Source organism: Limulus polyphemus, unplaced genomic scaffold (genome assembly GCF_000517525.1).
Source record: "Limulus polyphemus unplaced genomic scaffold, Limulus_polyphemus-2.1.2 Scaffold507, whole genome shotgun sequence".
Taxonomy (NCBI): domain Eukaryota; kingdom Metazoa; phylum Arthropoda; class Merostomata; order Xiphosura; family Limulidae; genus Limulus; species Limulus polyphemus.
The window spans coordinates 172155-191029 of record NW_013666117.1 but is presented as its reverse complement, the minus strand read 5'-3'; the positions used below and the strand labels follow the sequence as shown (position 1 = coordinate 191029).

Sequence of the window (18875 nt, the reverse complement as noted above, 5' to 3'; positions counted from 1 at the left end):
ACAGTAGGTGTCTGTGACTTGTTGGGGATAAATTCAACGATAAATGAGCAGCACGCACTTCATTTGTTTTCAAAATAATATGTATATTCGGAACAATATAAACGTACGTATAATAAATCATTCACACTACATATAAACACTATATATGTAGTTCTCTTCTTGTTATCAAAAGTCCACTTAGGCCTATTCAATTGCTTTAGAATTTCAGTTGACGAGCCGAACTATCTTCTCCATTACTATTGCACTAGTATTCTGTGTGATTCTTTTACAGTTGTGGCGAGAGTTAGTGTAATCGTTTGGTCTTCCCTTCTTTCTTTCTTCTAAATATCCTCTGTTTGTTTTGTCAAAGTGCGCTAATGCTGATTCAATTACTTTAGAACCACGCTTTGTCGGAATAATTGTTCTTCTTTTCTCATTTTCTACTGTTAGTCTTACTCTAACATATTAAACGTTAGGCCTATGTTAATCGTTAGGCCTATCACTTCTATGGTAGAACTTTTCCTTGCCAGTAACTTTACTCTCTTCTACTATTGTATGTCTACTGTTTCCGCTCATCTCACACTATTTTTATGTTTCTCACTTAATCATATGCCCGCTGTCTGGAAATCTCTATATTCTCGACGTCCTGTATTGCACGCGACGTCTCAACATCAATGACTTATAAACACAACTTCCTACAATCATCTGTTTTTAACTCTTATTATAACAAAAACTAAACAGTAATAAAATATTCACTCACAAAATAAATTAATCAATAATATCTGAATTAAACACTCTTTCATATCATGACAAACATCTACCCTAACCCCAAAGACTAGATCTGTACTCCTACAATAATGTTAGAAAAGACAATAAGAGTGATGGTGCGAATCTACAGGTTTACCCAGAATTAATCTTCAAACTTAATCTTGTATAATTTGTACACAGAGGCTATTGGAATACTTAAGTCTAAAATATGTCTCCTATAATTAAAAATAGAGGCGATATGATGAAATCTAGGTTCTTTATGAACAAAAGTATAAAACGTTTGTTCATTACTATTGCAGTATCGGTTTGTGGGGGCTGAAGATCCATCAATCATACATTTCTACTCTACAGCACGAAAGCTATATTTTTTAAAGACCAACTCACCAGTGAAACGAAATTACAGTTTTTTTCTTATCTTCCGACTAGTTTTGGCAATTATATGCTGCACAGCATGGCATCTTGTTTGTTTTTATACTTAAAAACGATGCGATAAGCAATGTGAGCTGTGATCGTTCGTTTGTGGGTGCTACAAAATGGATGATACCCGCTGGCTACAGAACAAAAGTCCTTTATCATTGGTTGTCCTCTCCAGTTATATATAGCTCAGTGGGACATACATATGTCCCGTCTGCCCAACTCCACGCTTTATTAGGACACGTGGGTATAAGTATTTTTAGCAACCTATTTAAGACCAAGATATTAACAATTAATTAGTAGTGAACGGTTCGAGTAACTCTATTAGAATTAAAAGTTAACCATATAGGTAACCACGTGGTTATTGTTCTTACTAATTACTTTACTTCAGTATGTTATTCAAGATACATAGTGATGTTTGATTTCACCAAGATTTCCGAATGGTTGATGTTTAGGCAACATATTGAAGTTGCTTAGTGATATATGATTTCAGGAAGGTGCCAGTCAATATTCAGGTTGTATATTAATGTATTACATAGGTTTCATGAGCTCCTTGCATTATTGAGGTTGTCTTTTATGTTGTGGTTTAATACATTTCTTTAGATACACATAATATCAAGGTTAAGGGACAGTTGGTAGTTTGATTTTTCTTTAGAACCAGACATGAGTGAGGTTATCAGGGGGGGATTTCTTATTAATCCCGAATATATAGAACTTACTTTTTTGTGAACTTTCTTTAATTCCTTATTATCAGTCAAGTTATCAGCGGATGAAATGCTTCTATCAATTTTCTTTAGACCCGAACTTCAGTTATCGGCTGGTTACTCTTTTTATCAACTTGTTTTTTAGACTCATACTTAAACCACGTGAGTTAATGATTTAAAAACTATTTTACAGACACGGGTTCATGTTTCTATAAACTATCTCAGCTCAACACATTAGTTAGGTTATTGGTGGGTTAGTTCTTTTTATCAGCTTTCTTTGGACCTACAATTTAGTTAGGTTATCAGCTGGTTAATGTTGTTTTTTTATGAACTTTCTTTGGAGCCACATGTTAATCATATTAACTGTAGGCTGATGTTTTAGTAATGTTATTTCAATTCAGACGTTAGACGGGTAACGCTTTTTCATCCTGAGGTTAGACGGTTTACGCTATTTTGATCCAGACGTTACAGATTAACAATAGTTTCAGTTGTGTTTTTGTGATGTAGGCGCATATGGTCTAGTTGTTTTGTGCCAAAAAACGCCAAATTCGTTATGTATTTTGTTTTTAAATAATTTATAGCTTTCTGGTCATTTAAAGCAAATTGCGCATTATGCTTGTATTTTACTAAGGTGTAGAGTAGCTTAAATAGTTTCATTTTGAGGGTTTTTCAGAATATACATTATTTGTAAAAGATCCAGTAGCTGTTTGGGATCATCACAGGCAAACGTATAATTGTTAATAATCTGGAAATGTGTCAGCAAACCTTCATTGCCTGATGGCGACATTTTGATATTTTTGAATGTATTTTATTTCAGCTTCTAATTGTGACGCTCTACAGGAAATAGACCATGGTTTCGTAATTTGTGAATCGTCTGAATCTAGTCGTTTACTTGTTGGAACAGTTTGTAATTATGTATGTGAAGAAGGTTACGTCATTCCCACTAGCCAATTACAGTACGCTTCCTTGACATGCTTGTTGGACCTATCTTGGAATTCTTCTCAAGTACCAGAATGCCGAAGTAAGTTAATAACTTGTTGAATTTTGTGAAAGAGCTTAATTCATCAAGCGTGAAAAACTGAGCGAAAATTATCCCTTTGTTCTTTAACTAAGACTATAAACCCGAGAATACATAATATATCTTAGAAATAAAACTAAGTGTATTTATTTACCACAAAGTTAATGACGCTGTCTGCAGTCGTACCTAACTTTGAACTCCTGATCAAAGATAATCAGATCTAACGTAACCTGACCAGCAACGCTAATGGATTGACTGTTACTCATATAACGTACCCACAGCTTAAAGTGACAGTAGTATTTTATGATATCGTACGAATTTGAACACGGCTCGTCACCTCCGAAATCCAGAACTCCACCACAAAGCCCACTCGTGCCCAAAAAGTAAGTAAAATTGTGTTATGTCCAGAGAATCTGGTTCTTTCACTGGACTTACTTTCTGTGGCTGCTACGTGTATTTTAACTAGCACTGAAATGCATATTGAGTTTTATAACATAGAATTTTATTGCGTATTGCTTTAAGCAGATGCTGAAGATTTCCCAAGTCCTGCAGACTGTGTGTTTAAAACTTAAATGTTGGTCTTAGCAAAATGTGTACCCCGATAGGTCAGCGGTACTATACTAAATTCTAGGGCTCGATTGCCCGCGTTGGACAGAGTGCAGTAGCCTACTATTTAGCTTTGCGCTAAACAACAACAACTGCCCAACGTGTTTTGTAGATACTTGTTATGATTTGTATTGGGTTAGCAAGAGCAACATAGTCACTATTTGTTCTGTTTGAATGCTCGATAATTTGTATGTTAAAAAGTTATCAATAATACAATACCACATAGTATTAGTAATATTTTACTGCAGAGCGCGTGGTTCCGGAACCTGTTTTGGGGGCCTGTGAAGATCAGAGTTTTGAGACTGAAGAACCACAGTCCGTGACTGTAAATCATCCCGTCTTCGTCACTGCTAGTGGAGAAAATGCTGAGGTTACATGTTCCTTCCTATCAGTATCGAGCCACGGCACGCACGAGAACACGTGTCATGCAACTGATCACGAGCTTAGGACGTATACTTCCTGCAAGTATAAAATTATCATCAAGGAACCTGCCAGAACCGACTCAAGCTTTAGTAAGTATAATGATATGATCGTAGGAACTTCATGGGTGTTGGTTTCATACACTTGTTAGTCATGACATTAAGAACCTTATCAGTACAGTGGCAACACTTGTAAGTAATGATGTTAGTATTAGAGTCTACTCGAATGCTCATGTTCAATTTAATCACATGACCTTCAAAGTATTATTCAGATCCAAGCACTCCATCATAAGCGGAGGAAGAAATTAATTGTCTAGAAATAATTAACTTAAGGTTTCAATTTTACCAGATAAGTTGGGTGAAATGTATTAGTCTCTAATAATGAGGCCTCATTCTTATCAAACCAAAACTGATACTTTATTATGTGTATTTCCCTCTTTGTATATTGAGTTGTTAATATACAAACATTACGAAAACGCTCAAAACAGCTAGATCCATAATGTAGGGCAGTAATATTTTCATCAGGATCTTCAAAAAACAAGACAACAGTTGGTAGAATCCTGAATCTTCAATCATTTATAATAACTGTTTGGTGACCCCTGGTGTTATCTTACTTGAACATGTTAATTAGTAAATTAAAATTAATGATAAAAGCACATCGATGTGTTAAAGCTTGTTGATCGTGTTACATGGATATTTTGTAGATAATATCGGTACTCTAAACGATAAAAATCACTTGCTCTACAGGACAATTTTTGATTTCAGGACGAGGATGTGGTGTGCTGAATGCGCCGGCCAATGGTCAGATAAATTGTCAATCAAACAAAGAAGTTTTTAGGTGTCGATTTAGATGCATGGATGGATTTTCTATGGCGGAAACTTTCTCCGTTATCCGTCGGGGTTACGTAGAGTGTGATCCACTACAAGGAATATGGGATTTCCAGCGAATCCATGGCATTGACAGTCTTCCTGACTGTCTTGGTAGGTAGCATAGTTAGCTGAGCCAGTATATAATTGATTCTTGACTTTTTAAAGCGGTTAAATGTTCAGTAAATGTTCTATAAACTGTGGCTACATAGTTTGATTACGAGAGATAGCTCTGCGGTGTGTCATAAGAATGCTCTATCGTGGCGGAAAATCCATCTTTGTAGAATGTGCTATAACATGGGGAAGTGCTTTAAAGTGCAAGCAAGATGACGCTGGGTAATCCTGAAAAGTGTTTAATGTTTGGTAACTTGAGTAGTCATGTAAAATATGTTTAGTTTTTGGTAACGTTGAGTAGTCATGTCAAACGTGCTTACTGTTTGGTAACGTTGAGCAGTCGTGAAAAGCGTGTTTACTGTTTGGTAACGTTGAATAGTCATGTAAAGCGTATTTAGTGTTTGGTAACTTGAGTAGTCATATAAAACGTGTTTACTGTTTGGTAACGTTGAGCAGTCGTGTGAAGCGTGTTTACTGTTTGGTAACGTTGAGCAGTCGTGTAAAGCGTGTTTACTGTTTGGTAACGTTGAATAGTCATGTAAAGCGTATTTAGTGTTTGGTAACTTAAGTAGTCATATAAAACGTGTTTACTGTTTGGTAACGTTGAGCAGTCGTGTGAAGCGTGTTTACTGTTTGGTAACGTTGAGCAGTCGTGTAAAGCGTGTTTACTGTTTGGTAACGTTGAATAGTCATGTAAAGCGTATTTAGTGTTTGGTAACTTGAGTAGTCATATAAAACGTGTTTACTGTTTGGTAACGTTGAGCAGTCGTGTGAAGCGTGTTTACTGTTTGGTAACGTTGAGCAGTCGTGTAAAGCGTGTTTACTGTTTGGTAATGTTGAGCAGTAATGTGAAGCGTGTTTAGTGTTTGGTATCGTTGAGCAGTCGTGTAAAGCGTGTTTACTGTTTGGTAACGTTGAGCAGTCATATAAAACGTGTTTACTGTTTGGTAACGTTGAGCAGTCGTGTAAAGCGTGTTTACTGTTTGGTAACGTTGAGCAGTCGTGTAAAGCGTGTTTACTGTTTGGTAATGTTGAGCAGTAATGTGAAGTGTGTTTAGTGTTTGGTATCGTTGAGCAGTAATGTGAAGTGTTTGGATAATTCTGTAAAATGTTTGGCATTTGACAACTCGGAAAGTTCGTAGAATGTAATTACAATTTGGATTTATCAAAGTTACAACACTTAAAAAACAGCAGTTATCATGAAAAAAAATATTCATTTACTTTTGTTGAGGAAGTTTGGCAATGTGAACAGAACCCGCGACTATGTAGAAGCCCGCACCTGAGGTTAACCTTAGTAAAAAAATATTCAAACTCTTTTTCTCTGTTACATAATCTAAATAATTAAAAATTATTAAGCCAATGTTACTCATTTATTTAAAATCATGATTTTATATTACATTGGTTGATTATTTTGATGTTCAAACGTTAGAAATATTTACTATGATTAGCTATTCCTATATATTTTTTTCTTGGTTAATAAATTATAATGTTTTTACAAATATATATAATTGAGCGTCTATGTTGTCATAATACGGCCCTAGATTCTAGTTTTCAACTCTTGGAACGAAGTAAGTTTTTGTTAAACTTGTACCCGATTTTCAGCTGCCATATAAGTCATAATATTGTTTTATTCCTCGATGTATTATTTTTTTCTCCTCACTTCAAAGAATATCTCCCCAGGTGAACTCCCAACGACATCACTTCAAGCTCCCGCTAAGTTTAAGGTTGGCGTGACCAACTGCTCAGATCACTTGCTCCTGGAGAGATTGATGACGACCATCAAGGAGGGTCTTTTGAAGCATAACAGGGACGTTTGTCAATCAATTCAGTGTCACAATTTTGGCTTTTTATGTTCCCGAGACGGAGTAACAGGACGTGAAGCCTTGGAAACCACGTGGCTAGTACAGGTTAGTAACAACAATAAATTAGAAGCTATGGAGACCACGTGGCTAGTACACGTTGGTAACAACAATAAATTAGAAGCTTTGGAGACCACGTGGCTAGTACTGGCTAGTAACAACAATAAATTAGAAGCTTTGGAGACCACGTGGCTAGTACTGGCTAGTAACAACAATAAACTAGAAGCTATGGAGACCACGTGGCTAGTACAGGTTAGTAACAACAATAAATTAGAAGCTTTGGAAACCACGTAGCTATTACTGGCTAGTAACAACAATAAATTAGGAGCTTTGGAGACCACGTGGTTAGTACAAGCTAGTAACAACAGTAAATCAATAAAATTTTTCTAGTAAGAAATGAAAATAGAAAAACATAGTTCTCTTCGTCACAACATTCTAAAACTTATTTGCTGGGAAACTGAGTGTTTATTTTCCTTTCTTATTCACTGTTATAGCCCTTCGTCAGTTTCAACTATTCACAGTTTCATTTATTTCAATATAGAATATCTTCGTTACTTATAGTAACTCAGCACATCCGTTACCATTGGTATTGCACCCTTAGTTTATTTCAGTAGTTCCCTTTCTATTATTTTAAATATTACATCCTTGTCTGACCTTTCAGTAATCATGCCAATTGTACCTGCTAATATCGCATACTTCGATTACTTTTCGTATAACATCCTTATGAAATTTTTGATTACGCATATTCTGTTACTTTGATTAATAAACTATCCCTATTACTAAGGAATGCTTATATTTGATAAAGCACCATATTATTGTTGTATTTAATAATCTATACTATATTTCTGAACAGTTTTCTTCATTATTTTCATATTCCTCCGTTACTTTAAACTGTCCCTTCATTACTACCAGTAATATATTCTTATCGTAATGCATCTTTCATTTATTGGGCTAGACTTGGCTTAGTGGTTAGTGTATAGGGCTGCGGATCAAACTGTCCAAAGTTCGAGATGTGACGTCGCTGAACATGTAACTCTCACTAATAATGCAATTCGGTACTTTCAACATTGCATCTTACTGTTGCGTCAGTATTGCACCACTATATTATTTTCACTGATGCTACCTACGTCATGTTCCGCTAGGCAATCCCATAAATGTTTAAAAGTAGCACCTCCATTATTTTTTGAAACTTAAATATGTTTAGGAAAGAATAGTATAGATAAGGCAAGAAAAAATCATTGGTATAAAACAATGTCAATCACCTTCTTAGTTCTTTGTAGTGCAAATTAGGCAGTTACTGATCAGTCAAGTAATGTCGACTGTAAATAATTGTTCATTAAGCCTAAGATGTATATATTAATATCATACAGTATTGTCTCACTTGTAACTTTGAAAGTAATTGCAGAGTTCTAAGTACTCCATACTGCTTGTGATTCATGGCTATACTTTAAAGATATTTGGATGTTTCATTCACGTGTTTAATCACAAAAACCTATTGCGAGTTGGCTCCAATTGTCTCAAAGTACTATTAGTAGAACGTGTGATCTCTTCCAAATCAATGATGCTGTTGCTTAGACACCTACCCTAATCAGAGTATGTTACAATCTACAATACAAACAGATGACTGATATCTGTCGATTCTGGCATGTCACAATTACAAGGGTAGCTTCTCAGAAATTAAAGCAGCTGATCACGGCCACAGTTGGATGCTATGTCTGTATGCACGTGATTTGAAACAGACATAACAAATCTGTTTTGCATGTCAGACAGCTCTTAAGGTAACAAGACACAATATAACTAACCAACTATACTGCTAATGAGATATTCAGGTATAATGATATCTACCAGAAAACTATTAAACAGCCACAAAATGCATGTTTCTAAAATGTCTTAGAGATAATAAAGTGAACACGAACGGCAAAGTAAAGACAAGTAACATAGATGTACAAATAAGACAAACTTTTTATTTATAAAACAAAAAATGTAAGTCTTAAATTACTGGTCAGCTTTGATTTCACTCTTATATAGACTTCAACTGGCTTTTGGGTAGGGTAAAGCACGTCAGTACGAAATGAAGACCCGAGAAAGAAAGAAAGATTCACTTCCACACAGGACAAGTGCAAGGTCAAGAATAACAAAATACCACACTGAAGCCAGGCCAAGGTCCTAGTGCAGTACTCTACAATACTTAGATCACCTTTGTTAACGATCATTTGAATTAAACATGTTCAAGGGAGATAATCATCGATTCATACTGACTTGTATAAGCCTGAATATCACACTTTGGAATTACTATGACTCTATTCTAGGAAGGCAGGACATTGAAACAGGGACCAGCAAGTATGAGTCCTATGAAATACTCGTTGTATGATGTAACCTTTGCCTAATAAGTACATGATCTTCTCATTTCAGGTGTTAAAAGATGTCGGAACAACATGCAGAGCACCTGCAGAATAATTATTAGAGAAATTACCTGGTCAAATATGCATTTATATTAGTTATTTAAGGTTAAAATACAGTGATATTTTTTCAATCATCACACTAAGAACGCTTCCAGAGGGCCAACGACATGAGTAGCAATGTTCATTTATACTAACACTGTAAGATATACCCTTTCAAAGACATTGTAGTATGTTTCCTTGATTTTTTTATTTCCAAACAGAGTATATCCCAGAAGATAATGGATATCTTGATGGCGTTAATACCACTGTAAGAGATACTCTGTCAAAGACATTGTAATATGTGTTACCTTGAGTTTATATTTCAAAGCAGAGTATACCCCACAATAAAATGTATATCTTGATTGCATTATTAACACTGTAAGAGATACTATTTCAAAGACATTGCAATATGTGCTATCTTGGCTTTTTATTTTCAGACACAATATATCCCAGAAGAGTATGAATATCTTGATGGAATTACCAATGCTGAAGCTTTGATAGAAGAGGTACTTCTTCATACCAAGGAAATTGTGAGTTCTAATACAGAGCTTAAGCAAGAAATAGAGGAGGAAGGAGCAGATTTATGGTCACATTCATTTCATCAAGACAAGTTTAGTCTAGTTTGCAATGAACCAGGATACACAGTGGATCCTTTCACCAACAAATGTTGTTAGTGATCTTCGATTTTTTTTATTCTATTATTTTCCAGTCAAATAATTGCTAAAAGTTGCGGTATGTTTGTAGTACTATGTCCGAGGACGAATTTATGTTGGTGTGGCCAAATACTAAAGTGAATAAATAGTTTAAAAACATAACGGTATAATTTTACCGGACGATGGCAGGTTAACTTGTTGAAACGTGGTTTCGCTTTATTTTTTAACTATTTATTTAAATTTTTATCCGTTTAAAACAAATGTATGTTCCGTTGTGTGATTTAACAAACATGATCTCATGTTAATGAATCGGTCAAAATTGAAAACGAGAAAAGCTATATTTGATCACTACAACTTGCCAAAAGTGGAGCTTTTACACGTAAGATGGAAAGTGTAGTCTTAGTTCATGAAAGGAAACCTGAAATAGCATTTAATTATAGAGTTTTCATATTATTATCTGTAGGCACGAAAATTGTTGTTTTTATCTCACATAACTCTTCAGTAGTAGGCGCTAGAGTTTGCTTTTAAACATAATCCTGTTTATATGCAACAAACATAAATAACGGAGTTCATAATGAGACGTCTAGAAATGAGCTAGATAAATATAGGAGCCAAATATACCCTGAATTATTACAGAGGTTTTATTTACAGTTTATGGAAATCCATGAAAATTACCCAATCTTTTCCTGTTTTCTTCCAAATGTAGTTCTAGAACTAAAAGCGCGAGCTACGCATATGGTATGAACTTTTAGATCGGTGGCTAGAGGGGTATGTTACCGCTGTTCCTGAAAGGAAATAACAATACAGAGAAACTAGTAAATGATGAAGGGCTAAAGAATAAAATTTCTTAGAAAGAAGTCATTAATGTTCTCCATAGAAGCTGGAAAACTAGTACAAGAAAGCAACGGGCTCCAAAGCCACGCCATAAGCCAATCAGTACTGACACCTTCACCTGTAAGAAAAAGAAAGAAAAAGATCAGGGTTACGAAAAAGAATCCTGCGACTAAAACAACGTTAAAAAAACAATGTGACAGAATGAAGCTGGGCATATTTTCTTTTTAGTAGACAAGGACTTGAATTTAAAGGAGACTTACAGTAGAAGCCAAAAGCTTACAAGCTTTCAGCTACACCTTGAGATCAGTTTGTTAACTATCTTCTTGTTGTATTAATTAGAAGTTCACTTTTATTATGGAAAGGTAGGTAGAAAAAGAGAAGCTTCTGATAAATACAAGTATGCAAATAATTTTTTAATACTCTTTGAAGTCACAAATAAGCGTACCAAATTTCAATTCAAAACTAGTCTAGCGTATAGAATTTAGTTTCCTTGTCATCATTAAATTGTATTAAATACAGAACAATTATACGTTAAATAAAAGAATATTTGTCTAATACTGCCGGATAAAGATAAAAAACGTATTAGGTTATACATCATCAGATATAAGAATAACGTAATCAACTCCATCAACACATTTTATGAAAGTGATAGCATGCTGAATCAGTTTTGTTGAATAGTTAGGGGGTCTCAAGAGGTTCTTTACTGAATGAAGAATGTAAGTTGATTTGACAATGAAATAGAACGTTTCCAGATCTTTAATTCATATGACACAAACTTATTACTTTCAGTGGAATGTCCGAGAGGGACATACGAAGACAAGGGAGAGTGTTCCTCCTGTCCAGAAAACTTCTATCAGGACAAAACTGGACAGTCCAAATGCAAACCATGTCCAGAAGGAACGTTTTCTACTGCCCAAACCAAGTCGAAATCGAAATGTAAAGGTAATTCATAAACGGATTATTAGCTCGTCTAGAAATTGAATCCTTTTAAAATAAACTATAACATCTTGCAGTTTATTTATGGTTTGTTAAAAAATAATTTGACTATTTAACTGAAAATTATTCAAAGAATAAATCGCTTTTTTTCTCTCTCTCTGGCATAAAAAGAAACTGCTTTCGTGCTTTGCTGGTGCTACATTTAATATGCCTGTTACTACAGCCTTTGACAGTAACACAGACGTTGTTGTTACGTGTAATGTTAGCAAAATTATAAGCAATACTACAGTTGCTTTGTTTATGTCAGTTAGTTATCAGTTAGCTTATAAGGTCACAGATCCATTGTTTGAAAATAAGCTATTACAAAGAATATACAGCCTGTGCACTCATTACCTTTACGATTTCACGTGGTACTGATACTTTTGTAATCTGCCATTGAAAGAAACTGTTTAGATAAAAACGTAAAAAAAAGTGAAATAATGCAAACTGCGAAAACCGAAAATGATTAATACATGCATATATTATTTTAAAGCAGAAATTAATTTTGCTAAAAGTTATTGCTTCTTAGTGAAAAGCTGCACAGTGGGATATGTACACTTTACTGCGGGAATCGAACCCAGGAGTCCATAAGTTTACAGGCTGACCTGGCGAAGTGATTAGGATGCTCGACTCGTAATCTGCGAGTAGCGGGTTCAAATCCCCATCCCACCAAACATGCTCGCCTTTGCAGTTGTGGGGGCGTTATAAGTGACGGTCAATCCCATTATTCGTTGGTAAAAGAGTAGCCTAAGAGTTGGCGGTGGGTGGTAATGACTAGCTGCCTTTCCTTTAGTCTTTCACTACTAAATTAGCGATGGCTAGCACAGGTAGCACTCGTGAAGCTTTGCGTGACATTCACAACAAACCTAATCATAAGTGTACCGCTGAACCCCCCCCCGAGGAACTGTGCTAAAAGAACACAGTCTGTATAGACATTATAACTTGTTCAGAAAAAGTTTAAGTGAATATGAAGTGTTATTTGTACAGTACCCACAATCCTGGAATGAAGTTACTAACAAATTTATCCCTCCCAATAGAGTCAGCGGTTAGTCTAAAGACTTATAACTCTAAAAAAACGGGTTTGATACCTGCGGTTGGCAGAACACAGATAGCCCATTGTGTATCTTTGCTCTTAACAACAAATAAAACTAAAAAATTTCCCTGTTATTTATCTAAAATTTCCAAAAGCAGAAGTAACTGATACATAATGTATATTTTGACCTTCCCTAAGTGATTTCATCGCCATTAATTCATTCTATGATGCGGCATATTAATTTTATTATTCATTTGTAATAAGAGTAAACTGTTGTCAATTACTTTATGGCACATAATAATCGTAAGGCGTAAAATGTGTTTGAAAGGAGTGGGACAGCAGTAAGTCTACGGACTTGCAACGCTCAAATCCGGGGCTCGATTCTCCGCGGTGGACACAGCAGATAGCTCAATTTGGTTTTGCTATAAGAATATTTGGATAATAATGGGGATTAAATTATTAGTGGATTTTTGGGGCATACAATGAAAACTAGATGAGAAATATATGTGAAAGAAGACATTACTATTGAATGATTACTTGAATTATAATGAGGATGATATTTCTAATGGGTTTTGGGGGCATATAACGAGATTAGGGTAGGGAAATAATGTAATACTCGTGTCTTCCCTATACTGGCAAAAAAAGCTTAAATTTAAAAAAAATCAACTTAAACGCATACTTGGTCGTTACTACCCTCAAGTGGATTTAAGATTAGTTTTTAAATCCACATCACACATAAAAAAGTTTTTCTCTGCTAATGATCTCCCCATTCCTTATTGTTCTTGGTTTGTCTATCTTTACATGTGTTTAGACTGTAAGGCCGCCTATATTGGCAAAACCAAACGCCAATTAAAAGACAGAGCCTATGAACATATGGGAATTTCCATCAAAACACACAAAAAAATTGAATAACCCCTGTGTTTCCTCTATACGCCAACATAGTGCAGAAACAAGACATCAACCTATGCAATATACCTTGTAATATCTAAGCATTTTTTCTAAGGCACCTAGCAAGAATACAGTAGCGAATAGATTTGATAAGAACGATTATACTCTGGACGTTTTCTAGAACTAATACTGAAAACCAAATAATTTAGGATGTAATTGAGAAAAACGTAGTGTTCTAGCATTAATAGACCGGAAGAACATAAAGATTCGTTTCATAGTACGGACTGTGTGAACTACTTGAAAAAAACCATGAGTCTTAATGAACCAGCATTTGAACAAGCCTATTGTATACTTTGCATGCACTTTTGAAAACCTTCATAGTAATCTCAAGAAACAAATAAAGACATTTATCGGAAACATTATTCGGTAGAGAATGAGGAAAATCATCAATAATCTCGAGTGTGTTTTTTCTAGAATTAAATTCTCTTGGGAATGACTGCTTTTCTTTGTTAGCATTAAAACTAAATAACTGTTGAGGGAATTTTAACCTTGCCAGTTAATATCGAGGTTTATTTTCCATGCTTATAATGAAGATATTGAAGTAATGATCTCGATGACTATGACAAATTATACGAAGCATTGATCAGCTGGCGTTGTGTGTTATCCCTGAAGTATCGAGACTTCATTTTGTAATCTTAACCGTTACAAATCGACAAGATGAGTGTTCTTTTGTGATTAGCACCGAGAGATACACCGTGTCTAGACCAAACATGATAGTAACTGCTACGACGGTTTAAATAAAGTTCATTATTACTAAAAAATATTTCTAAAACCCTTAATGGTAGTTCTTTGTCATGTGTAAAATTAGTGATAGACAATCATCTGCTTGTCCATTTATTTCTATTTATTTATCCGTTTGTCTTTTGTTTTAACATATTTATTGTTCTCTAGAGAACGACAGTTGGTTAGAAATGGGCGAGTTTGCCAGAGAACAGCCATACAGACATCCGATTTCGGTGGACAAATGTGAACTCAACCCTTGTAATCATGGTGGCACATGCATCAAGACTCAAGGCTCTTACTTCTGTTCATGTAGACCTGGATTTAAAGGTAAAGTATCTCTTGCTGTCCTAACCCGGTTCTTGGGTAGACTCTAACCTTGAATTATCACAGTTGATATTAATGGAGAACGACTTTTTTCATCGTTATTTTAAGCAACGAATGTTTTAGCATTTCTCTTTTAATATTTGAGGTTAAACAATTTAGTAAAAAAAGTCTTTGATTTTAGAATCATCGTGCTAAGCTCGACAGTAATGTTTTTCCTCCCCATATTTGGCGTAATGAACAATAATTAGATTCTGATATCAAATGAATTAAAATGAATGGCATAAGAATAAACTCTGACTAGGCTGAAATTAAAATATCGCAAAATTTCTTCTATAGGTCAGAACTGCGAAATTCCACATTGTTCAAGTAGCTATTGTCGAAATGGGGGATCCTGCCATCTGATGGTTACTGGTTCCTTTGGGTGTTTGTGTCCACCAGGCTATCTGGTAATCGTTGTGACATTAGAACAGGTAGGTCTGATCATCACGGATACTTTATATAAGTAAACATTGGGACATTAGAACAGGTAGATCTCATCTTTACTAATACTGTGCACCAGTAAAATTGGGACATTAGAATAGGTAGGTCTGATCCACACCAATACTGTACAGCAGTAAACATTGGTACATTAAAACAGGTAAATCTGGTCATTATCGATACTGTACACCAGTATACATTGATGCATTAGAACAGGTAGGTCTGATCGTTACCGATAATTACACCAATAAAAATTGGTACATTAGAACAGGTAGGTCTGATCGTTACCGATAATGTACACCAGTAAACATTGGTACGTTAGAACAGGTTGGTCTGATCATTACCTTTACTTTACACTGGTAAACATTGGGGCATTAGGAAAGGTAAGTTTGATCGTCACCGATAATTTCAATTAGTAAACACTGGAATAATTAAGTCTGGTCGTTACTGACAATTTAACTAACAAATATTGGGACATTAGAAAAGGTATGTCTGATCGTTACCGTTACTTTACACTGGTAAACACTGGGACATTAAAAAAGGTAAGTCTGGTCGTTACTGACAATTTAACTAACACATATTGGGACATTAGAAAAGGTATGTCTGATCGTTACCGATAATTTACACAAGTAAACATTGGGAGACTAGAACAGGTATGTCTGATCGTTACCGATACTGTAAACCACTAAAGATTGGGACATTAGAACAGGTAAAAACCTTGAAACATCTATTTAAACAAATTTGACATTTTATTTTATTTATAAAATAGTTAGAGTTTATAATATAAAAGTACAAACAAGTTTATTATACATTAATTGAAGTATACTGAAATAATATTCAAAATGTAAATATCTGGCCTGGCATAATCTAGTGGTTTGGGCGATCGACTCGCAATCTGCGGGTCGCGGGTTCGAATCCCCGTCCCACTATTCGTTGGTAAAAGAGTAGCCCAAGAGTTGGCGGTGGGTAGTGTTGACTAGCTACCTTTCTTCTAGTCTATCACTGATAAATTAGGGACGGCTAGCGTAGATAGCTTTGCGCGAGTTTTTAAACAAGCCAAACCACTAAAAATCTTAATATAAACTGTAAAATAATTAGAAAAGTGGAACACTCAAAATAAAGGCTAGTGATCCATTAGAAGATACCTACCACATGTTCTATGCACTTACTTAAAAACATATGTGCCCCATATGTTCTGTGCACCTATTTTAGCTGAACAAGATATGTAACCATTATTCTGTGTACCTACTTAACAGTGAAAGCAATATAGCATGTATTTTATGTTCAAACTTAATGGAAACGAGATATGTAACATATGTTTTATGTATCAACTGGACAAGACATCTCTCTCCCCTGTTCTATGTACCTATGTAATTGAACATGTTATGTATACCTTCATTTTTTAGAGCACATACTTAACCGGGAAATATAATTATCTCATTTATTTTAATCACCACTTAATAGTGTAATAAAGTTATTTCATATATTATGTCAACCTACTTAACTGAACAAAATACTGGAGAAGTTCAAAATTACTAAAACCAAAAAAAAACAACAACATCATTTCATATCTTTAAAGGTCAAGTTATTATACCTTATTAACCGAGTGAATTAATGCTTTATTTATTTTCACGCTAAAGAAGTTTAACACTAGCTAAAACATAGGTACTCCTCCTTCCAGTTATGGAGTCTCTTCATATCACGTTTATTAGGCTGCAGTCCAGCTAGAGTGGCGCCATCTCTAATTCCGAACCACAGCAACCACTATAATTTTCTACTTTATTATTATTTAACAGTATTAAAACATTTTTGTTAACGAAAAGTGCCCAATGTAATTAAAACTATCTCAGTACTACTATTTCTATTACTATTACATGCTTGATGAAATTTGGAAACCTAAAAGTATGAAGTCAAAACTAATATTGGTTGAACAAATCGCCAATTGCCTACTCTAGATTTTGATGTTAAATATATAAATACAATACTTATCTGTATCAAACTTTTTTTTTTTTTACTACTGAAGGAGAGTAGAAAGTGCTTGTGTTCTTGGGTCTTGAGACTCTATGCATTGTTCTAAACTACCCCCTCCGAGCTTTAGTAATGATTACATAAATAAATAAACTAACCAATAAATAAAATGTTTTTCTATTTTATTATTACACTGTAATATTTTTTTTATTCTCACGCTAGAGGAATGTCGAACTGGTCAAAGCACAGATCTCCAATTTTGGAGTCCCATTTCAGCACCTTTATCTATGCGCATATCAAGCAACGTGGCGACATCTACAATTCCGAACCCTAAGGATGAAACTATTTTTGCTTTGTACATTATTATTATTAATTTTTGTGTATCACTTACCTCTAGCATAATTATTTTATTTTTAACACTAAATATCCAATGTAAATAAGATTATTTTATCATTATTACTTCCATTACTGTATTATGCTTGAGGAATTTGGCGCCGGCCGAAGCACAGGCTCTAATCCCTTCAATAACTTCCTCTAAGTTCTTCTAATGAAAATGTCCAATTTGATTGATTTAAGTAGCGTTTGTCCTTTTCAATACTTTTGTACTCACCCCATTTCCATACTTCTACATTCTTTCCTCCAATCTTTCACTTGATCAGTGTAATCTCTGTTCCATCATTTCCTGTTCCCTTATTTTACATGCTGTCCCATTAACTATATAATTTGAAGATCTTACCAGCTTGGCGAGCTATTTCTTGTTGAATGCTATGCCACAGTGGCCTGGTATATAGGTCGTTATCAGATGAGCCTTCAAATCTTTAAATAGTTTTACTTATATTCATTGGACGCAGTCTGTCTCCAAATTTGTGATGAGGTTTTGGCAGTTTCTAAAGAGTATGATCCTGTTATTATCTTTGCTGTTACTAATCAATCTGACAAGTGTTTCCTTATATGCTTCATATTCTGCTGTGAATTAAGTAGATCACCAAGTGTTTTGCTGTTAGCCATTCAAACATTAGATTTCCATCTCTCTACACAACTGCTACATATCACAGAGCCATCCATCGTTATGATTACTGTCAATCTCTGCTCATATATACATTCCATGACTTTGGTTGTGTTGACCAGTTCTGAACTTTCTATTCACATCCTACTGCCAATCTTCATTGTGTTTAACTTATTGTCATCTACGTGGATCCACTCAATACTCTTGGTGTTTTCCAGAAAGACGTTTCATCTACATCTTCACCTCACTGATCCATTACTTTGACTAGAATCATTTGTCTTACGTTAATGCTGCTCATATCAAGTAAAAAGCTCAACTGTTATATGGTGTTAGTTTTGCTGACTCTAGTTGCTATTCTCATGTCTGCATTCTGCACCTTCTGTAACATGGTCTTTGCTGATGCATAAAACAGGATTCCATACACCATTCTAATCATGTTCGCTGCTTTTACCAGATTAAACAGGCTTCTTTGCTGCACTTTCTGGGCCGCAGCATATTTGAGAAGAGGAGACTCTTCATTGATTTCTCTCTCAGATGATCAACATGTACTCCATCAGAACACCTGAAAACTAACAAGAATTCTTACGTGAAACTCTTCTGTCTGCATATGTCAGATGTCTGTGTGACATCTAGTAGCAAACAGGCTTTATCTGGTTGGATGGACGTTTTGTTATATACACTGAGTGGTCACAAGTAAATAGACACCTAATTTTTCGTCATTGAACTGATTTATGCTAACTAATTT

The 18875-nt window shown here is 34.9% G+C and overlaps 1 protein-coding gene across 1 annotated transcript in view; it reads left to right on the top strand.

The window, feature by feature from the left end:
* Window positions 1-18875, top strand: part of LOC106458740 — a 46028-nt gene that overhangs the window by 8101 nt on the left and 19052 nt on the right. The window contains exons 3-10 of the mRNA XM_013918279.2: window positions 2683-2886; window positions 3738-4001; window positions 4674-4889; window positions 6570-6796; window positions 9627-9858; window positions 11466-11618; window positions 14524-14682; window positions 15016-15149. Of these exons, the coding sequence (XP_013773733.2) occupies window positions 2683-2886; window positions 3738-4001; window positions 4674-4889; window positions 6570-6796; window positions 9627-9858; window positions 11466-11618; window positions 14524-14682; window positions 15016-15149 (1589 nt within the window). The remainder of the gene's footprint in view (window positions 1-2682; window positions 2887-3737; window positions 4002-4673; window positions 4890-6569; window positions 6797-9626; window positions 9859-11465; window positions 11619-14523; window positions 14683-15015; window positions 15150-18875) is intronic.